Source organism: Hyperoodon ampullatus, assembly GCF_949752795.1.
Source record: "Hyperoodon ampullatus genome assembly, chromosome: 8".
Classification (NCBI taxonomy): Eukaryota; Metazoa; Chordata; class Mammalia; order Artiodactyla; family Ziphiidae; genus Hyperoodon; species Hyperoodon ampullatus.
The window spans coordinates 114,311,391-114,334,874 of NC_136921.1; the positions used below are offsets into that span (position 1 = coordinate 114,311,391).

A 23,484-nucleotide genomic window follows, 5' to 3' on the forward strand; every position below is an offset into this window, starting at 1 on the left:
CGGGGCGCCTCCTCCCGAGGGGTCTCCGCGGTCCTGGCTCCGCGCGGGCCGGGCGCATAGATGACCACGGTGGCGCTTGGGGTTCCGGGGGCCAGGGGTTCTGAGTCCTAACACCAAGGGCTGCCCTTGGCCCCGACAGCACAGATGAGTAAATGCAGCTCTGAAAGGTCGATTTGCTCTGTCATAAACTCGCCCAGGAATTTGAACTCTGGACAGACGGGCGCGGATCCTTGCTGAGATGCTCCAGAAAGGCCCTGACTCAGGACCTCTCCTACTGACCTTGCCCATCAGAGCGGCATTTTGTTCCTATGGGACAGCAGCTGGCTTCTTCAGCCGCTAACCCTCCCTCCCCAGTTTCACTGAGGTATGACTGACAAAAATTGTATATATTTAAGGCGTACGACTTGGTATTTGATTGTATCAAGTCACTGTAAAATGACCACCACAATCAAGCCACCGTGGTGGCTGGATGACCATTTCCATCTCCTCACAGAGTTACCATTTTGTCTGTGTGGTGAGACCACTTTGAGAACTAACCACTCAACCAATTTCAAGCACAATACAGTATTGTTAACAATACTCCCCACGCTGTACGTGAGATCCCCAGAACTTATTCATCTTGCATAATTAAAACTTTGTACCCTTTGACCAACATCTTCCCATTCCTCTCTCTCCCAGCCCCTGGCAGCCACTCTATTCTCAGATTCTGTGAGTTTGACTTTTAGATTACACATATAAGTGCAATCATGCAGTATTTGTCTTTCTGTGTCACTTAGCATAATGTCCTCTAGGTTCATCCACCTTGTTGCAAAGGGCAGGATTTCCTTCTTTTTTAAGGCTGAATAATATATATACCACATTTTCCTTCATCCATTCATCCGTTGACGGACACTTCGGTGTTTCCATATCTTGACTATCGTGAATAATGCTGCAGTGAACATGGGAGTGCAAATATCTCTTCAAGATCCTGATTTCATTTCCTTTGGATATACACCCAGAAATGGGATTGCTGGAGCGTATAATAGTTCTATTTGAAATTTTCTGAGGCACTTCCACACTGTTGTCCAAAGTGGTTGCACCAGTTTACATTCCCAGCAACGGTGTGTAAGGGTTTCCTTTTCTCACATCCTCATGAACACTTATCTTTTGTCTTTTTAATAATAGCCATTGTAAGGTGTGAGGTAGTGTCTCATTATGGTTTTGGTTTGCCCTTCCCTGATATTTGAATGTCCAGTAACGTTAAGCATTTTCTTTTAAGAGATGTCTATTCAGGTCTCTTTGCCCATTTTTTTTTTTTTTTTTTAATTTTTTGCGGTATGCGGGCCTCTCACTGCTGTGGCCTCTCCCGTTGCGGAGCACAGGCTCTGGACGTGCAGGCTCAGCGGCCATGGCTCACGGGCCCAGCTGCTCCGCGGCATGTGGGATCCTCCCAGACCGGGGCACGAACCCGTGTCCCCTGCATCGGCAGGCGGACTCTCAACCACTGCGCCACCAGGGAAGCCCTCTTTGCCCATTTTTAAATTGGGTTATTATTATTATTATTTCTGGTTTGTTTTTTGGGTTCTTTTTTTTTTTTTTTTTTCTATTGAGTTGTGAGTGCCTTAGAGCTTTTGGATATTAACCCTTTATCAGATATATGGTTTGCAAATATATTTTCCCACCCCATAGGTTGCCTTTTCACTCTGTTGATGGTTTCTTTTACTGTGCAAAGCTTTTTAGTTTGATGCAATCCCACTTGTCTATTTTTGCTTTTGCTGCCTGTGCTTTTCAAATGTGTCATATACAAAAATCACAGCCCAGAACAATGCCAAGAAGCTTTTCCCGTTTTCTTCTAGTAGGTTAATGGTTTCAGGTCTTACATTTGAGTCTTTAATCCCATTTTGAGTTGATTTTTGAGGGTCCAACTTCATTCTTCTGCACGTGGTTCAGCAGCTTTTGAAAAAAACCCTATGTCAGGTACCTGGGGGTTTCTACTGCCTCCCAGACAGAGCTTGCAACCTTAACCTTGCAGGGCTCAGAGCTCATGTGCAAGCCTGTCATTCCATCCACAGTCACCGAGCCCCTCTGATGCGTCAGGAGGCAGCAGCTGAGGGGGCCGAGGAGACTGAAAAGCAGCTCAGAAGTGGGCAGAGGCTTCCAGGCTCCACACTCAGCTCTGCGGCTCCTGGGGCAGGAGAAGCCCATGGAGGGATTACGTGCAGAGGCTGGGTGTTCCCTTGTGGGCGGCTGTATGTTCAGGTTCCGTGTGTGTGTGCCAGCTCTACATGCATGTGAGTGAGTGGAGACGAGGGTACCTGTGGACGTCACCATCCTGCTGAAGAGTGCAAGTGGATGCTGGGATGTATGTGCGCAGGTGGGTACCTGTGTGTGTGGCAGAGGAGGGTTGGGATGTGTCCAGAGAGGCTGTCTGCCCGCCTCAGATATGAAGGTTCAACTGGGCCTATCTGTCTAGTTGGGAGAAAGAGTCTTCTTTTCCTGCCCAGTTCTTCAAAAAACCGGCTCAAGATTTTCTCCCTTCAAGCTCTCGCGAGGATTGTGGGGACTCCCTACCGCCCCAAATCCCAGCACTGGTAAGACTGTGTGACGCCTCTGGTGGGGTGTGGCTCGGACCCCTGACTTGAGTCATTGTGCCCCTGTGGTTGCAGAGCCATCGGACGGAAGGCTGCTCCGGGCTGCTGGCCATGGACACTGGCAGGCCTGGCACTGGGGCCTCGAGCTCCCGTCTCTCGGAGACCTACGTCCGTTTGTCGCCCAGCTCAGGGCGCGCGTGAGGGGTCTGGAGCCCGGACCAGTACTGGGCTCCTCCCTGGGGCCGGGGAGCGGGTGCAAGAGCCAGGTCAGGTGTGGGGACAGATGGCCAGGGTCACAGGCACCGGGGAAGGCGGAAACTCCTGGAGAGAACGTCAGACTGCCTCCAGGAGGGGGTGCTCACAAGCCAGCCTGGCATCCTGCCGTGTTCTCTAAATGCTCCACCAACAAGCGCTGGGAGTAGGTGGGTGGCCAGACTGTCTTCTGTCCTTGGTGGCCCCACGGCCTGGTGGGCCGGGCCAGTCCTGCTTCCCACCTGCTGTGCTGGCCTAGTTATCGGCAAAGCTCCTTTTACGCTTTACGCCCCAGGTTGGAGGACAAGCTTCATTCTGTCTGCCCTCTAGGCTGCGTGTCCTCTTCCCTCCTTGCCCGCCTGGAGCAGGTCTACACACAGGTGTTTGGAGGGGGCTGGACACTCGAAGGCCCTCAGCCCCGTGCACGAAGCGGGCGGAGCTGAGGGGAAGCCCAGCTCCACACGCGTGCCGTCCTCCAGCACAGCTCGGCCTGGCCCGGAAGGGAGACTGCAATCTGCAGGGCGGTGGCTGGGCGCCAGGAGACCCCAGGCCTGCTGGCTGGGAGCCGGTCCCATCCCACAACTTGGGGTGGGGGGCGGTTAGAAAGAAAAAAGAACAATGTCTTCCAAAGACACTGCCTACTTTCAGCCCTCAAGTCTTCAGAAAAACAATCCCTGGGCTAAGAATGTCCTCAGGCCTGACCTCAGGGGTGACGCCAGCTCAGCAGAGCATGGCCGGAGCTGTGGAAGGCAGGGAGAGGGTGGGAGCGGGGTGAGGAATTGGGCAGACAGGCCCAGGCCTGGGCCCGGGTCACGGGCATCCGGCGGGGACAATACTGAAAGGAGAGGGGACACTTCTGGGCCCTGACGGTAACTCATGCTCCAGGAACTGGACAGTCACAAGGCACGAGGCACAAGTTAGGGGCAAGGGATACAGGATGAACAAGACACTGCGCCCCCTTCTCCTTCCACTGGGGCACACGCAGACGAGGCCAGGTGCCCACACAGACGTGCAGTGCCTGCCGTCACCCCGGCGGTCAGCTCCCGGAAGGCAGGATGATGTCCTCTGCACGGCTCTGTCCCGGACCTGAGACACTGCCCGACACACGCTACACACTCAGTAAATGTGTGTCACGTGCATGCAACACACGTGCGCACACCTCACACTCAGATCTTCACGTGGTCACACACGCGTGCTCCTCACGTACCCAGGACACAAAAGGGCTTCGCTGCCCCCCCGCATCGCCTGCTCTTCAGGCCAGGTGTGGTTTCGGTTGCCTCCTGCTTAGGAAATTGAAGAGCGATCCCTCCTTAGATCACCAGGAACAAGACAGTGTCCCAATTTAGAACATGACGCCAACGTATTCTTAGAAAATACAAGTGCACGTGTGAGTTTAGAGCAAGCCAGATGCGATTTAGTGTGGACTTCTCTCTGACACGTGTTGCTTCTATTTTCTCCAAGCCTGAAACCCACACTGAGCCCCAGTGAGCCTTCTCGCCTCACATGCACGAGCTGTGCATGCCAGAGGGGCCGGGCGTGCAGAGCAGGACGTGCTGCTCTCGCAGGGCTGCGGGAACCAGCCTGTCGTCGGAGAATCACCTCTTATGTCTCTTTGGAGTTCCTGATAAGGTGAATCTATTTAATGCCGCCAAGGAATCATAATGAATACAGCCTTTCCCGGGTACCCGGTACACCTGGGCACGGTGACTCTCCTACATGCCAGTGGGGCCCAGGGGCCTCATTCACCCAACACAGAGGAAACAGAGGCCTGAGACGGGAATGACCTGCAGCAGGTCCTCCACTAGCCAGCAGCCCAGCCCCTGCCCCATGTCAGCCTTGTATCACTGGAGGGGCTGTGCTGCCTGGCCCGGCCGTCCCCCTCCGTGGCATGCTGCATCCTCACCCCACCCCGGGCGCTCGCCCAGGGTCCAGGGAAGACCAGCACCCTGGGAGCACTGAGGGCTCTAAACACAGGTGCAACACCACCACGCTGTCCACTCGGTAACCTCAAATACCAGACAGGACCTTTGAACCAAACAGGAAACAAATTCTCGAAGCAGCTAAAATAGATCCTATACAATTCATGGTCTAAATTGCCTTCACTGCCCTTGGCCAGAGCCTCTTTGTTCTTCTAGAGGACTCCTGGCTCTTGGCTTTCCTCATCCAAAGCATCTTAGAATGGACAATTTTTTAAGGGCCAAAATGGCACCTCCCCACCAGCAGCATGAGGTGATGCACCAGATTCCACCACCAGGTAGGAGATGAACAGCTATAAAAAGCAGACACGAGAGCTCTAACAACACAGCACTGATGGCCAGTCAGATGACCCCACACCTCTCCAGGGTCCCGGAAAGCTTTATGTTACTCTTCCTTCCTCATTACCATCCTCGTCACTGGAGGTCGAGAACCCACCGCGTGCCACGTTACTTACGTTTGTCCGTCCGCCTGTAACCGTACGGTCATCCTATTTTACAGCTCAGCACTCAGAGGACTACCTGCTCAGATCCCCACACCTGGTCGCTGGCAGGGAGGAGCTCCCACCCGGGTGTGAGAGACTCTCCCCCTGCCTCACACGGCCTCCCACCATGGCCGGGCCCCAAGACTGAGGGCGGCCGAGTCTTCAAGAAAAAGCAAACCATTCTCCGTGAATTCTGCTCAGATGACATCATTTCGGAGCCCCTTCCATTCAAAATGGTTTATGAGGAGCACTTAAGGAAAGGCTTCGTATATTGGAAAAACCAACTTATTTGGATGTTTATTCCTTATGCGTCATGGATTTTGATGAAATCACTATTTAATGGCTATTTTAAATCATCGTTCAGAGCCGGGCCTGTGGGAAGCGCTGGTGCACTGGTGACTGTCAGGTAAGTAATGAGGACACCACACTCCCGAAGGGCTCCAGAAACGTCAGAAGCTAACTGTTCTGTACACTGATCTCCTCGTGAGAGGAAAATCTTCTGCAAGATCGTGGGCGGTCCGATTCTCGTTTTAATGAAGCAGAAATACATGTATATCATGGCCAAGAGGAGAATGTGGTGCTGTTATGGACATGCGCTCGTGTCAGTTACCTACCACATTATGTTCAACAGCCTTCTCCAAATTAAGTGAAAAAGAAGACGGGGAGAAAATAGAAGTATGAGTGAGAAAAACAGAGGAGAGTCCAGGTCTCGAAATTTCTCCTTCCTTGGAGAATACAAAAGGAGGACTTGGCATGGGGACCAGTTTTGCCTAGATAAAGTTTCGTGCTGATTTCTTCTGCTTAGGTAGGAACAGTAAAAAGTGGTAACATATACTACACAGTTGTCATAGCAACAGCAATACTCTCTGAGCTCTTGGAGTCAATAGGGAAGAAACCACGTGCCTTGCCCAGGTCCTGCCCAGGCAACTGGTTGAGAGGTCAGGGGCTAAGCCCCGGCCTCCCTCCTGCCAAGCAGAGCTTCTTCCATCCGGGACGGTGGCACAGGAGTTACATCACAGGTCCTGGGTACCACACCTGCTATTCTGGGTTCCTTCTAGGCCCCTTGAGGGCAGAGGGGAGGGTCCTGGATTTGACAAGCTGTGCTCGTGGACCCCACATTCTAAAGTGAGAGCCACAGGCTGAAACTGTGTGGAGTGCACGCCGGTGCCACTGTCATCTGCTTGGAACACAGATGTGGACATCCAGGCCTGCGTGAGTGTGCTGAAGTCGCCCCGATGGCCAGGCCGTGCGTTCCAGCCCCATCCCTTCACCCATGCAGCCCTGACCCTACCTCGTTGATGGCCAGCTGCTCACCGCCCCCTCCAGGGTGGCTGTAGTGGTGGCTGGAGCTGTGCACGTCCTCGTACAGGTCCTCCTCACTGCCTGCCTCGTCCGCACGGAGCGCCGTGTCCAGAGCTCCATCAGGGAGGGCTGGAAGGAGAGAGAGAGCAGCTGCTGAAGAGGAGCGAGGGAGGGGACACGCGGAGAAGGAAATGAGCCTTTCCGGGATAAACGCTCCTTCTGTAAGAGGAGGGAGAGGGTCTGGGGGCCAGGTTCTCGCACCATTCTTGCTGCAAAAACACAGTCTGGTTGAAAAAGTGCACTGGTCGACTTTCACACATCACTGTAAATCCCCTGCCATTCAGTCCCCACCAGCTCCGTAAACAAGGACACACAACTATGGGCCGTGGCATGACACTCGAGTCCCCTCCCGTTGAAGTCAATTCAAAACCACTTACCAATGTGTCAGGTATACATAGTATACTTTACCATACCTCATACATGGCATAAGGCCCTTAAAAATGCTAACAACTTCTTATTAAACATATATGTATATATCTCCAAAGAAATATATAGTACATACATGCAAATATTGTTTGAAAATTAATAAAGGAACACCTGTGGCACTTATCCTGTTTTAGAAAGTACCAGAATCTTAGAATTCAACCTCCAGTATATCCTACTCCAATCCCATTCCCTCTCTCTCCTTTAGAGATATCCAATACTTCAAGCTTTCTATAAATTATACCCAGGTTGTCTTTGTTTTAGCACTTATTTCTGTTGAGTTTTGCACGGTTTGACCTCATATAAATGGAACCATCCAGTAACTTTTCTTCTCTGATTGGCTTTTTTACTCAACAGCTCCTGTAGTTGTGATGATTCAGTCTCCCCGATGCACAGTCTTGCATCTTGTGAGTAGTTGCAGTTTTGCAGGTGCGCTACACTGTTGCAGAACACCGGGTGTTTCCCATGCTGTTGCTGGTACCAACGATGGTGCTGCAGACATATCCACGTGCCGCCTGGGCATAGGTCGCAGACTTTCTCCCAGAGTTTCCCAGCCTCTTTTTCATTACCGCCCCCACCCAAAGAGCCTTTTATACATTGTTTTCCTATTGACCCCAATGAAATTTTAATACCACGAATATACTATGTATTTTAAAGTCCTGTTGCTCTTTGGAGGATCACAAACCATTGTAATAGCTAAGATGTGCGCCCTCTTGGATGAAACCATTACCTGTGGAGTGAATTCATGCTCCTGGGTATAGACACCTAGGTATGGCATCCCTGGGTCCTGGGTATGCCAAACTGTCCCCTAAGCTATCCTACCAACTTAGACTTCAGACAGTGTGTAGGGATGTTTCCAACTCTACATCCTCCCAACTCTTGGGATGAGCGTTGTCAGTTTCATTTCTGACAGGCCGAGAGGTATGAAATGGGACCTTAGTGCAGTTTTAATTTAAAATTCCTGATTACTAAATGTGCTGAACATCTTATCTTCTATGTTTATGGGTTATTTCTATTTCCTTTTTCTTTTTTTTTTTTGCGGTATGAGGGCCTCTCACTGTCGTGGCCTCTCTCGTTGCAGAGCACAGGTTCCGGATGCGCAGGCTCAGCGGCCAAGGCTCACGGGCCCAGCCGCTCGGTGGCATGTGGGATCCTCCCGGACCGGGGCACGAACCCGTGTCCCCTGCATCGGCAGGCGGACTCTCAACCACTGTGCCACCAGGCAAGCCCTGTATTTCCTTTAATGTGAAGTGTCTGTCTATTAAGTGTTTATTTTTAATGTAATCATTAATGTAAAAATATATTTCTATGTATGTATAGTTTATATACATACACTTTCCCCCTCTATTCTGGATACCCATCTGTGCCACAAGTATCATCTCCCTGTTTGTGGTGTGTCTTGTCTCTTTAAAAAAAATTTTTTTTAAATTTTATTTTATTTTTGGCTGCGTTGTTTGGGTCTTCGTTGCTGTGCGCGGGCTTTCTCTAGTTGCAGTGAGCAGGGGCTACTCTTCATTGCAGTGCGTGGCCTTCTCATTGCAGTGACTTCTCTTGTTGCAGAGCATGGACTCTAGGTGCGCGGGCTTCAGTAGTTGTGGCTCACGGGCTCTAGAGCGCAGGCTCAGTAGTTGTGGCGCACAGGATAAGTTGTTCTGCAGCATGTGGGATCTTCCTGGACCAGGGATGAAACCCGTGTCCCCTGCATTGGCAGGTGGATTCTTTAACCACTGCACCACCAGGGAAGTCCCAAGATGAGGACTCTTTTCTAAAAAAGTGTAACCATAGCACATATCTCAAACAGACTATAGTCTATCGAAAGTTGTCTGTCATACCTTTTCCTCTAAGGCATTAAAAAATCTTTTTATTTTGAAATAACTATACAGTATAGGGTGTTCTGACTCTACTGCACAGAGGTCCTGTGTCCCCTTCACCTAGTTTTCCCCAATGATTACATTTCATATGACTCCAGGAAACTGCCCTTGGTACAAGACATGTAAATGGTTCTATGTCATTTTATCACCTGTGTAGATTTGTGTAACCTCCATGGCAATCAGTATGTAAGCTTTTGAGGTTGACTTTTTTCACTCAGGCAAATGCCCTTGAGATCCATCCAAGTGGTTGCTTGTATTTTTACTTCATTCCTTTTTATTGCTTACTAGTATTCCATGTAATAAATGTGCACATTTTTTTAAACATTCACCCATTGAAGGACATCCGGGTGGTTTCCAATTTTAGGCTGTTACAAATAAAGCTACTAGGAACTTTTATGTACAGTTTTTTGGGTGGACATAAGTTTTCATTTCTCTGGGATAAATGTGATTGCCCAGGAGTGCAACTGCTGAGTCATATGACAGTTGAATGTTTAGTTTTTTAAGAAACGGCCAAACTATTTTCCAGAGTGGATGTGCCATTGTACATTCGTACCACAATTTATGAAAGATTCAGTTTCTCAGCATCCTTACCAGCATCTGGTATTGTCGCTATTTTATATTTTAGACATTCTGATAGGTGTATAATAGTATTGCATCTTGGTCTTAATTTGCATTTCCCAAAAGGCAGGTGCTGTGGAACATCTTTTCATGTGCCTATTTGCCATTCATATACCTTCTCTGGTGAGGTATTTCTTCATGTTTTTTGCCTATTTTCTATTTCTATTGTTTATTGTTTTAATGTTGAGATTTGAAAGTTCTGTATATATTCTAGATATGAGTCCTTTGTCAGATATGTGGTTTGCATGTATTGTCTCTCAGTCTGTTGCTTATCTTTTCATCCTCTTAACAAGGATTTCACAGAGCAAAATTTTAAATTTTGATGAAGTTCAATTTATCAAATTTTCCTTTTATGGGTGATGCTTTTGGAGTCACATCTTAGAACTCTTCACCAAATCTTAGTTCCAAAAGATTTTCATTTATGTTTTTTCCTCTAAAACCTTTACAGTTTTACCTTTTACACTTAAACCTATGATTCATTTTGAGGTTTTTTGTATAAAATGTGAGATTTAGGTCAAGCTTCATTTTTATTGCCTATGGATGTCCAGTTGTTCCAGCACTATTTCTAAAAAAAACTATCTTTCCTCTACTGAATTGCTTCTGTACTTTTGTCAAAAATCAGTTAGCCAAGTGGGGACATTACTATCAATTTTACAGAAATAAAAAGAATTATAAGAAAATATTACCAACTGGACTGTTATACACTGACAAACTAGATAAACTAGATTATATGAGTAAATTCTTAGAAAAACACATGTACTAAAACTGACTCAAGGAGAAATAGAAAATCTGAATAGACCTATAATTACCAGGGAAATTGAATCACAAACTTCCCAACAGAGAAAAGCCCAAAATTTGATGGCTTCACTAGTGAATTCTACCAAACATTTAAATAACAATTAACATTAATCTTTCTCACACCTTCCAAAATACTGAAGAGGAAGAAATACTTCCTAACTCATTAAAGTCAGACAAAACACTATAAAAAAAGAAAACTGAAGACAAATATCTTTCATAAATATACATGCAAAAATTCTAAACAAAGGATTAGTATACCAGTAAACTACTAGTAAACTGAATTCAACAGCATATTAAAAGGATTATATATCTTGACTGATTAGGATTTATTTCTGGAATACAAGAATGGTTCAACATATGAAAATCATTCAATGTAATATACAACAGTAATAGAACGAAGGGAAAAACCCTACATGATCATCTCAATTGATGCAGAGAGAGCACTGACAAAATTCGACACTATTTCATGATAAAAACACACAAACTAGGAATAGAAGGGAATGTCCTCAATATGATAAAGGCCATATATGAAAAACTCACAGCTAACATCATACTTAATGGTGAGAAACTGAAAGCTTTTTCCTTGAGATTAGGGAAAAGACAAGGATGCCTGCTTTTACCACTTCTATTCAACACAGTATTGGAAGTTCTGGCCAATTAGGCAAGAAAAAGAAATAAAAGTCATCCAACTTGGAAAGGAAAAAGTAAAATTATTTCTGTTTGTAGATGACACAATCTTATATGTAGAAAACTCTGAAGATCCACAATAGATTGTTACGAGTTTATAAATAAATCCAGCAAAGTTGGGGGATATAAATCAACACACAAAAATCAGTTTTATTTCTATATACTTGCAATGAACAATTTGAAAACAAAAATATTTTATATTCCATTACAGTAGCATTGAAAATAATAAAATACTTAGGAATAACTTTAACCAAGGAGGCAAAAGATTTGTACACTGAAAATTCCAACATTGCTGAAAGATATAAAAAGAAAACCTAAATAAATGGAAAGACATCCCATGTTCTTGGGTTAATAGATTTAATATTGTTAAGATGACAATAATACTCAAAGCAATCTACAGATTCAATGCAATCCCTATCAAAATCCCAATGGCATTTTTATAGAAATAGAAAAACTTATTCTAAAATCCATATGGAATCTCAAGAAACCCTGAATATTCAAAATTATCTTGAAAAAACTAAGCTGGAGGGCTCACATTACCTGACTTCAAAACTTGCTACAAAGCCACAGTTATCAAAACAGTGTGATACTGGCACAAGGATAGACATATATTCTATTGGTCTAATAGAATAAAATAGAGACCCCAGAAATAAACCCTCACATAAATGGTCAGTTGATTTTTGACAAAGGTGCCAAGATAGTCATGGGGGAAAAGACAGTCAATAATAAATAGTGTTGGGAAACTGGATACCCACATGCAAAATAATGAAGTTAGGTCCTTACCTAATGCCGTATACAAAAATTAACTCAGAATGGATCAAAGACCTAAACATAAGAGCTAAAACTGTAAGACTCTTTGAAGAAAACAGGGGAAAGGTTTTATGACATTGGATGTGGAAATTATTTCTTGTATATGACACCAAAAGCACAGGAAACAAAAGAAAAATAAATAGCTAAACTGGACTACGTCAAAATCTTAAAGTTTTGTGCATCATAGGATACTTTCAAGAAAATGAAAAGGCAGCCCACTGAATGGGAGAAAATATTTGCAAATCATATATCCAATAAGGGACTAATATCTAGAAATATATAAAGAACTCCTACAATTCAAGAACAACAGCAACTACAACAAACTCATTTAAAAAAATGGGCAAATGTCTTGGGTAGACATTTCTTCAGAAAAGATATACAAGGCAGCTGCTGTGGAAAAGAGTTTGGCAGGTCCTCAAAAAGCAAAACATAGAATTACCATATGCAAGGGTGGGAGGGAGGGAGATGCATGAGGGAAGGGATGTGGGAACGGGTGTATATGTATGACTGATTCACTTTGTTATAAAGCAGAAACTAATAAAAAAAAAATTAAAAAAAAAAAGAATTACCATATGATCTAGCAATTACACTTCTAGGTATGTACCCAAAGGAATTGAAATGAGGGACTCCAACAGATATTAGTACACCAACGTTCATGGCAGCATTACTCATAATAGCCAAAAGGTGGAAATAACCCAAATGTCCATCAAACAGATAAATGGAAAAACAAAATGTGGTATTTACATACAATGAAATATTATTCAGTCATAAAAAGGAATGATGTTCTGATACACACTACAACACGGTTGAACCTTGAAAATACTATGGTAAGTGAAATGAGCCAGACACTAAAGGACACATATAGTATGATCCCATTTATATAAGGTACCTAGAATAGGCAAGTTCTTAGGGACAGAAAGTAGATTAGTGGTTACCAGGGGCTGTACGGTGAGGGGAACAGGGAGTTATTGCTTCATGGAACAGGGAGTGATGCAGAAATGTGGCCACATACAGTGGTGACGGCTGCATACATTGTGAAAACAATGCCACTGAAGTATACCTATAAAATGGCAAATTTTAAAACACATTTTATCACAATTTAAAAAATTAATTACAAAAAATCTGCATTTTGTACTGTACATGGGTGAGTTGTAGGGTATGTGGTTTATATCTCAAAAAAGCTGTTTTAAAAATTGCTTGGTTATACTTGTTTGGCACTATTTCTGGGTTCTCTATTTTGATCCATTAATTTACTTGTTTGTTCTTCTCCAATATCACACAATCTTGTTTTCTATAGTTGTATAATAATTCTTGAAATTTGGTGGAGTGGTTTCTCTTTATTCCTCTTTTTTTTTTTTTTTTTTTTTTTTTTTTTTTGTGGTATGCGGGCCTCTCACTGTTGTGGCCTCTCCCGTTGCGGAGCACAGGCTCCGGATGCGCAGGCTCAGCAGCCATGGCTCACGGGCCCAGCCGCTCCGCGGCATATGGGATCCTCCCAGACCGGGGCACGAACCCGTATCCCCTGCATCGGCAGGCGGACTCTCAACCACTGCGCCACCAGGGAGGCCCTATTCCTCTTTTTTATAACTATTTTAGCTATTCTTGTTCCTTTGCCTTTCTCGATAAATATTAGAATAATCTTGTCTATAGTTACAAAAAACCTTGCTGGGATTTTGGTAGAAATTGTGTCAAACCCATGTATTGATTTGGAGGTAACTGACATCTTCACTCTGTTGTGTCCTCCAATCTGTGGAATCTCTCTCCATACTTAGACCTTTGATATCTTTCAGTGCTGCATTATTTTAAAGCAAATCCCAGACATCCTATTATTTAATCTGTAAATACTATATAGTATATATCTTAAGAGATACAGTCTGTCTATCTGCCACACCTTCTTCTAGAAGAATTTAAAAATCAATCATCTCGGGGCTTCCCTGGTGGCGCAGTGGTTCAGAGTCCGCCTGCCGGTGCAGGGTACACGGGTTCGTGCCCCGGTCCAGGAAGATCCTACATGCCGCGGAGCGGCTGGGCCCGTGTGCCATGGCCACTGAGCCTGCGCGTCCGGAGCCTGTGCTCCGCAACGGGAAAGGCCAACAACAGTGAGAGGCCTGCGTACCGCAAAAAAAAAAAAAAAAATCAATCATCTCTTTGAGGGAATAAAACAGATTCTTTGTAAGAGTTACTACTTTTCTTGGCTCTCTCTTAGCCAGTCCCAGTTGAGGTCTCAGCAGCTCACAAAAGGTTGCTTATCTAGCAAACCTGCAGCCTGGGAGGAAAGGAAAGCAAGTTTCAACATGAGTCTGCCAATACTTTTATCATCATCTAATATCTAGCTTCCAGCACAGGGTCTGGGACGGAGGAGGTGTTTGCGTAAATGAAGGAACCAGGAGACCGTCCACAGGAGTGTGAGTGGAGGTGGCAGTGGGAGGACCACCCCAGGACTGCAGTCAGGACACCCAGGCCCAGTGCTGGTCTGCAAACGGCCAGGGGGCAGAGCTGGTCATCTGTCCTCTGAGATGAGCTCAAACTCCTTTCTGGTTTTTTTTTTAGGCTCCGGATGCTCAGGCTCAGCGGCCATGGCTCACGGGCCCAGCCGCTCCGTGGCATGTGGGATCCTCCCGGACCGGGGCACGAACCCGTGTCCCCTGCATCGGCAGGCGGACTCTCAACCACTGCGCCACCACGGAAGCCGTCAATCTCCTTTCTTAAGAGCAAGGCCCTTGGAAGGTTCACGTGCACTTAACGTACATGAAAGCATTAAAGGGTGTGGTCCTGTGCTCCGCAAGCATCTTCGGGTGAATAAATGAATGAGCACAACACGGCCGGGTCAACACAAAATCAGTCTTGATTTTGGATATTTAATTTTTATGTAGGAAGACAAGCCGGCTGTCTGAGCCATTATGAGATTCTAATAATTTAGAACTTTTAGACAGCAACACAGCTAAGAATTCTGGATTCTAGACAAAAGATTGGCAAGGGCCCCTTTACCTCTGATGAACAGCACCCGAATAATCTTCTGTCTCCACTTAAAAGGAAAAGCAGTGGTTCTTCCAGTGAGGAGAGAACGCCGCAAGGGAGGCTACTCTGTGCTGCCCTAGAGCCCTGGAGAAGAGCGGTTCTCAAAGTGGGTCCCTACAGCAGCAGTATCCCTTGGGAACTTGTCAGACACACAGTTTCTTGCCCCTCCCCAGACCTGCTGAATCAGAAACTCCGGGGTGGGCCCAGCAGGCTGTGTGACTTCAGGTGACCTGGTGCAGAGCTCAAAGCCTGAGACCCACTGTTCTCAGTCAAGAGCCCCTAACAAAGTGATTCGCTAACTCCCAGGAAATTCTGCTCCAGCACAGTCAGGGCAGACGGTCTTTTGGGGTGGCCGCAGGGCCCCTTTAGGAAACTCTAAAGAGCCTGGCATACAGTCTCAGAGTTGAAACAGGAATGCCAGAACGTTGGGGTGTCTGGGGAGGTGTCGGCAGCTTTGGCTGCTCCCCCAGCACCCACTGGCCAGGGGCTTCCACGGATCACATCTATGCACTTGTTTGTTCCTTTCTGAATTCACTGAGAAGTGTTCAGTGCCTATTGTGCTGGTGCCACTAGACACACACGGGGTTCTGAGGACACAGTGTGAATAAGACAGACACCCCCCTGCTCCCGTGGAGATCGGAGTCCGGCAGGAATAGGGGTAAACAGTGATGAAGCGGCCAGCACAGGAGCCCCTGCCCAAGGGTGTGAGGTCTTGGCCACCCTGCGCTGGGGGTGACCTGGAGGGGAGGGGCTGCGGAAGGGTGAAGCGTGTTCCAGGCAACGGAGACAGCATCAGGCCCCAGACGCAAGTGGGATGCTGTTCAAGGACACGGAAGAGCCCCAGAGATCCAGGAATAGAGAAGGGGTAAGGGACAGCAGGGGTGAGGTCTGACGGCCCTTCCTAGCAAGGACAGTTGGTGCAGGGAGTGCTGTCCTAGGCAGCCCCGGAGCATTTACCCTGAGTCACCAGAGCAAATGCTCAGGCCTCAGCCTCACGGGCTTCTCACCACTTCCTAATGACACGAACCAAGAAGGCTAAACTGTGTGCCCCAGTCTGTAGGTGGGGAAGCTGGGGCCCAGAGAGCTGAAGTTCCTTTCCCCAAATCACCCAGATCTCTGGGCTGTTTTCACCAGACTGAGTCTGTTTAAATTCTCTTCTCTCCTGTATGAAGGGTTCCTGCTGATGGTGAGTCAGACGAGGGTGGGACAGTCTGTGTTTGCTGCTGGGGGAGCAGGCAGCCCAGGCAGCATCCATTGATTCGTTCCTAACCCATCCGCTGCCCTGTACCGCCTCCCAGCTGGACCAGACACAAGAGCCGCTTCTCGCACTGCGCTGACATTCTGGTCTGGGGGCAGCAGCGCTGGCCCAGGATGGAGAGGGAGTGGGTCCCCAGGGCCCCCCATGCCAGGCTGTCCTCCCCACGCCACTGCTCTTCCTCATGTGCCCGTGTCTGCTCTGCTGCCTCTGCTCAGCTGTCGTCTGCCTTCCACTCTAAATCCTGTCCAGCTTTCAGGTTAAACAAAAAACGTTTGTTACTGTTATTGTTGTTTTGATAGACTTTACTCTTTATTTTTTTTCACTTTTTTTTTTTTTTTGGCCCAGAGGTACGCGGGATCTTAGTTCCCCAACCAGGGATCGAACCCGGGCCCCCTGCAGTGGAAGCATGGAGTCCTAACCACTGGACCTCCAGGGAATTCCCTAGACTTTTACTTTTTAGAACCGTTTTAGATTTATAGAATAATTGGGCAGACAGTACAAAGAATTCCCATACACCCCACACCAGTTTCTCTTATTAAGGTCTTACATTGACAGGGTACATTACTCAGAATTAATGGGCCAATATTGATGCATTATTATTATTAAAGTCCATACTTTTCTCAGTTTTTCCTTAATATCCTTTCTGTTCCAGGATCCCATATCACATTTAGAGATCTCCTCAGCTCAAGATTTTTGATTAGGTCGCACAAAGCCTTGCTTTTGCGTGCTTCTGAATGCTTTTCCATTCAGCAAATAAAACTTCACGACATCTATAGCACCGAATCCGAATCCCCTCTGCACCTCAAGGCTTACTCAGGGTTTTCTCAAAGGAAAGACTCTGACCTTTCGTCCTCCCCAGCCTCCCTGTTCTCTGACAGCTGAGAGTAAAATAACTTTTACTGGGAACTTACAGTGTACCGCCTACTAACATATCAGATTCAAGCCTACTTGTGAAATAGGTATTATTAGACACATTACACAGATAAAGACTTGGGGCTCACAGAGGTTAAGACACTTGCTAAGGCCTCACAGGCAGCCAGCAGCAGAGGCAGGATTAAAACTTGCCCAAATGCCACACTCTTCCCTGCACCTCTCTAGGGCCTCCGAACTGTCCAGCCTCCATAAGCACACAGCTGCTTGTTTCCCCGTGGCCTTCTCTCCCATGAGAGAGAAGGCCACGGGGAAACATGTGCTGCATGTGTCTGTTTGCTGCCATGGTTCCCTATTATTCAAAGAATTAGGGACCTCCCTGGTGGTCCAGTAGTTAAAACACCGTGTGTCCACTGCAGGGGGCATGGGTTCGATCCCTGGTCAGGGAACTAAGGTTCCACATGTCGCGTGGCGTGGCCAAAAAATAGGAAAAAGAAAAAAAAAAGAAAAAAAGAAACAAAGAATTAAGTTCCAGGGAAATCACTCAAGTAGGCCTTCATGTATAAAAGATGCTTTCTGCTTATAATTATCAATACTTCAAAAAGCAATTACATTAAAATTATGTCATGTCATGCTTAGCAGTAAGTGAAACCTGATTTTTGATACATGGCTATTTTATGTTAGACAAATGTGAAGTGGAAAATTTAGGGAATAACTTTGATTTTTTAATTTAACATAATGAGCCCACAATATAATATTCTAGATCATAGACTTTTGTAATACAAATCCAAAGAAGGCAATGTTTTTACCAAATTACAAGTTTTGGTAAATCAATATAATATAATATAATGAAATTATGTCACATAATACTTTAATGAAAAAAATCATTTTCACCTCAGTACTGTGCAAGGCAATAAAATCATATCATGCATTACTTTAATAATAATTTTCACTGCAAAAAATTAAACATCATGATTTTTCATGGTAGATTTAGCTGAGCAGTTATTTTTAACAAATTAAGCTTTTAAAAGCTTTTAAAAAATGATACAGTTTCCTACTTTTAGTACGTAAGCTGCTTAAGTTAAATGCAACAGGACAATCTTATGTATCTAAAAGATGTCTCTGCCCAAACATTTAAAGAATTAATGCCAACCCTTCTCAAACTCTTCCAAAAAACTGAAGAAGGAACCCTTCCAATCTCACTTTATGAGTCCATAACTCTCCTGATACCAAAACCAGACAAAGACAACTTTTTCTGACAAGAAAACTACAGACCAATATCCCTGATGAACATTGATACAAAAATCCTCAACAAAATACAACGCATTAAAAGGTTCATACACCATGACCAAGTAGGATTTATCCCTGGGATGTAAAGATGATTCAACATGTGATAATCAATTAATATGAAATAACACATTAATGAATAAAGGATGAAAATCACATGATCATCTCAATAGATGCAGAAAAAGTGAGAAAATTCAACATCCTCTTCATGATTAAAAAATCTCAACAAACAAGTAATAAAAGGAAAGTACCACAACATAATAAAGGCCACATATGAAAATTCTACAGCTAACATCATACTCAATGGTGAAAAACTGAAAGCTTTTCCTCTAAGATCAGGAACAAGACAAGGATGCCCACTCTCACTACTTCTATTCAGCACAGTACTAGAAATCCCAACCAAAGCAATAAGGGGAAAAAAAGATGTCCAAATTGGGAAGGAAGTAAAATTGTCCCTGTCTGCAAATGACATGATCTCATATACAGAAAACTCTGAATATTCCATAAAAAAAACTGTTAGAAGTAATAAATGAATTCGGTAAAATTTCAGGATATGAAATCAATGTACAAAAATCAGTTGTGGGGCTTCCCTGGTGGCGCAGTGGTTGAGAGTCCGCCTGCCGATGCAGGGGACACGGGTTCGTGCCCAGGTCCGGGAAGATCCCACATGCCGTGGAGCGGCTAGGCCCGTGAGCCATGGCCGCTGAGCCTGCGTGTCCGGAGCCTGTGCTCCGCAACGGGAGAGGCCACGACAGTGAGAGGCCTGCGTACTGCAAAAAAAAAAAAAAAAAAAAAAAATCAGTTGTGTTTCAATACACTAACAAAGACTTTCTGAAAAGGAAATTAGGAAAGCAATCCCATTTACAATAGCACCAAAAAAGAATAAAATGCTTAGGAATAAGCTTAACTAAGGAGGTAAAAGACTTGTCTACCGAAAACTGCAAAATATTGAAGAGAGAAATAAAAGAAGACACAAATGGAAAGATATCCTGTGTTCATGGATTGGAAGATTTAATATTATTGAAATATCCATCCTACCCAAAGTGAGCTACAGATTCAATGCAATCTCTATCAAAATCCATAAGGCATTTTGTTTTACAGGAATAAAAAAAACAACTCTGCAATTCATATGGAAGCACAAAAGACCACAAATAGCCAAATTAGTCCTGAGAAAGGACAGACATCCTAATTTAAATATATTATGAAGTTATTCAAACAATATAGTACTGGCATAAAGACAGACATATAGACCAATGGAACAGAATAGAGAACCCAGAAATAAACCCACACGTATATGATCAGTTAACTTACAACAAAGGAGCCAAGAAAATACAATGGGGGAAAGATAGTCTCCTCAATAAATGGTATTGGGAAAACTAGATGTCCACATAAAAAAGAATGAAATTGGACATTTCTCTTATACCTTAAAACAAAAATCAACTCAAAATGTCTTAATTGTAAGACCTGAAACTGTAAAACTCCTAGAAGAAAACATAGGGGAAAAGCTTCATGATATTTGTCTTGGCAATGATTTCATGGATATGACACCAAAAGAACAGGCAACAAAACCAAAAATAAACACGTGGGACTACATCAAACTAAAAAGCTTTTGCACAGAAAAGAAACAATCAATAGGGTGAAAAGGTAATCTATGGAATGGGAGAAAATATTTGCAGACCACATATCTGATAAGGGGTTAATCTCCAAAATATATAAGGAACTCCTACAACTCAATGCCAAAGCCCCTAATAACTCAATTAAAAAATTGGCTAAGGACTTAAATAGGTATTTTTCAAAAACAGACGTACAAATGGCCAACAGGTATATGAAAAAAATGCTCAAAGTCTCTAATCATCAGGGAAATGCAAATCAAAACCACAATGAGATAGTACCTCACACCTGTCAGGATGGCTATAATAAAACAAAAAAAACAAACCCAAAAGAGGATGAGAGGAGAGGATGTGGAGAAATTGGAACTCTTGCATACTCTTGGTGAATGCAAAATGCTGTAGCTGCTATGGAAAACAGGATGGAGGGTCCTCAAAAAATTGAAAATAGAACTACCCTATGATCTGGCAACCCCCTTCTGAATATTTACCCAAAAGAATTGAAATCAGGATCTCAAAAAGGTATTAGCATTCCCATGTTCATAGCAGCACTGTTCACGATAGCCAAGATGTGGAAACAACTTAAATGTCCAGCAGCAGATGAATGAATAAAGAAAATGTGGTATATACATACAATGAAATACTATTCAATCTTAAAAAAGAATGAAATTTCGCAATATGTAACAACATGGGTGCGACTTGAGGACATTATGCTAAGTGAAATAAGTCCGTCACAGAAAGACAAATGCTGCATAATTCCACTCATAAGAGGTATCTAAAATCAGCTCATAGAATCAAAGAGTGGAAGGTAGTTGCCAGTGACCAGGAGGAGGGGCGAATGGGAGTTACTAAAAAATGGGCATAAAGTTCCAGTTAAGCAAGATGAGTAAACTCTAGAGATCTGTGTACGGCATTGTACCTACAGTCAAAAATAACGTAATATACACTTAAAATTTTGTTAAGAGGGTATATCTCATGTTAAATGTTCTTAACCACAACAAAATAAAATTAAAAATAAAATTGTCTTTGCCTTATTGTGAGGTTGTCCTTAAATGAGGTAAGCATGTGAAGCTTTAATGTTTACTTTATGCAGGTTGAGCTTGCCAACACCAGTTTCAAGTTAAGTAACTTTTCAAATGTTGTTACATCTTCACATGCACAGTGGAACCCTAAATGTTAGCTGGTCTTTACATCTAACCTCATTCTTCTTGACCTTTTTGCTTGGAAGATCTGAACTTCTCTTCAGCTTAGATCCAACGTTCATGCAGCCTTTCTTTAGCCTGTTATTTAAAAAATCCTGCCTAATATGTAGTCACATCTTTTTAAAAAAATTATTTATTTGGCTGTGTTGGGTCTTAGTTGCAGCATGAGGGATCTTTCATTGGGGCACAGGGGCTTCTCTTTAGTTGGGGCACGCAGGCTCCAGAGCACATGGGCTCAGTAGTTGTGGTGCGTGGGCTCTCTAGTTGTGGCGCACAGGCTCTAGAGTGCACGGGTTCAGTAGCTGCAGCGTGTGAGCTCTCTAGTTGTGGCACACAGTCTCCAGAACGTGCAGGCTCAGCAGTTGCGGTGTGCAGGCTTGTTGCCCTATGGCATGTGGGATCTTAGTTCCCCAATCAGGGGTCAAACCTGTGTCCCCTGCATTGGAAGGCAGATTCTTAACCACTGGACCACCAAAGAAGTTCCTGACACCTTTTAAATAACAAATATAAAAAAATATATTGCGAGACTGGAGAGACCTGAGGGAATTTGTGGTTTACACTAATCTTCATGATCATTTCTCCATAAATGCTGCTGTGAGTGTCTTATGCTCCTTCCTTCAGAGGAGCAAAAATTCTTCAATTTTATATTTGAAGATACTGTATTTGTCATAAGTCCCAAGTAATTGCTGAGGTAATTCCTTTCACAGTGTTTATGGTTTTTTGAGTCGCAATAGTTTTTCCTGGATCTTGAAGATGTAATATGTATATAAGCCTCTCATATTCTACATGTAAATGAAACATTGGTAGACTTCATTTCTACTGTTCTGTCCATAGAATCAACTGCAGAATGTTCTCGCAATATGTCTTGATTCATGTTGCATGAATATGTGATTTCGTAACAGAAGGCATTCCCCACTCTGTGCTCTGAAGCCTATGGCTGTGTAACTGTCAGTGTGAGCTATCTGCGGTTGGCCACAACCCCTCTGGGTTCACATTTGGGTATTTGGACATTTTGGTGCTGCAGTCATCGTAATGGCTTGCCTTAAGTGGTTGAAGATGTGCTCCGGAGCTGGCATCCTGCTCGGTTAGGCAGTGCCAGATGACACAAAGTGGCACCTGCCCTGCCCCCGGTGGCTGGGCCTTGCCTCAGGTGGCTTTGGTCCTGGTGCTGAAAATTCAGTTGAATTCTCCAGCTTGGAGATTTCTCTTCATCTCCTGGCTCATAGTTCCAACCACCTGCTTGCTCTTCTGCCTAGAGGCCTGACAGGCATCTCAAAGTTCACATGACCTAAGCAGAACTGCCCATCCACCCACACCTGCTCGGCTCACAGGCAACCGTATCTCAACAGTCCACAACCACGCTCTTTCAGTTGCTCAAACTCAAACATACTACAATAGAAAACTATCAAACCACAAAAGGAAAAACAAAGAAAGGAACAAAGAAGAAACACAAAATCAACTGGAAAACAAGGTTTAAAATCTCAATGAAATCATACTTATCAATAATTACCTTAAATGTCAATGGACCAAATGTTCCGTCCGATCAAAAGACATAGAGTGGCAAACTAGATAATAAAATAAGAACCTACAATATGCTGCCTATAAGAAACCCACTTTAGGGTGAAGGACACACATAGATTTGAAGTGAGGGAATGGAAAAAGATATTTCATGCTAATGGAAATGATAAGAAAGTGGCAGTAGCAATACTCATATCAGACAAAATAGACTTTAAAATAAAGGCCATAAGGAAAGATAAAGAAGGATACTATATAATGACAAAAGAATCAACACATGAAAAGGATATTACACTCAACACATATGCACCCAATATAAGTGATACAAATGAACTTATTTACAAAACAGAAACAGACTCACAGACATAGAAAACAAACTTACATTACCAAAAGGGAAAGCGGGGAGGGACAAATTAGGAATTTGGGATTAGCAGATACAAACTACTATACATAAAATAGATTAAAAAACAAGATCCAACTGTATAGCACAGGGAACTATATTCAATATCTTGTAATAAACTATAATGGAAAAGAATATGAAAAAGAATATGAAATATATATATATACAACTGAGTCACTTTGCTGTACACCAGAAACTAACATGATACTGTAAATCAACTATAGTTCAACAAAAAATAAATATATGCACCCAATATAGGAGTACCTGAATACATAAAACAAATACTAACAGATAACAGAAGAAATTGATGGGAATACAATAATAGTAGGAGATTTTAACACCCCACTGACATCAATGGACAGATCTTCCAGAGAGAAAATCAATAAGAAACGAGACCCCAAATGACAGAACAGAACAGTTAGACTTAATTAATATCTTCAGGACATTACATTCCCCCCACCCCCCAAAAAAGCCCCAC

The 23,484-nt window shown here is 44.2% G+C and overlaps 1 protein-coding gene across 2 annotated transcripts in view; it reads right to left on the reverse strand.

Moving 5' to 3' along the window:
• The window catches only part of ARHGEF4 (Rho guanine nucleotide exchange factor 4), a gene marked incomplete at its 5' end in the record, with an annotated part of 217,953 nt that overhangs the window by 13,279 nt on the left and 181,190 nt on the right, over nt 1-23,484 (reverse strand). For both annotated transcript variants that reach the window (XM_079710602.1, XM_079710603.1), the window contains one exon: nt 6,572-6,711. In XM_079710602.1, the coding sequence (XP_079566728.1) occupies nt 6,572-6,711 (140 nt within the window). The remainder of the gene's footprint in view (nt 1-6,571; nt 6,712-23,484) is intronic.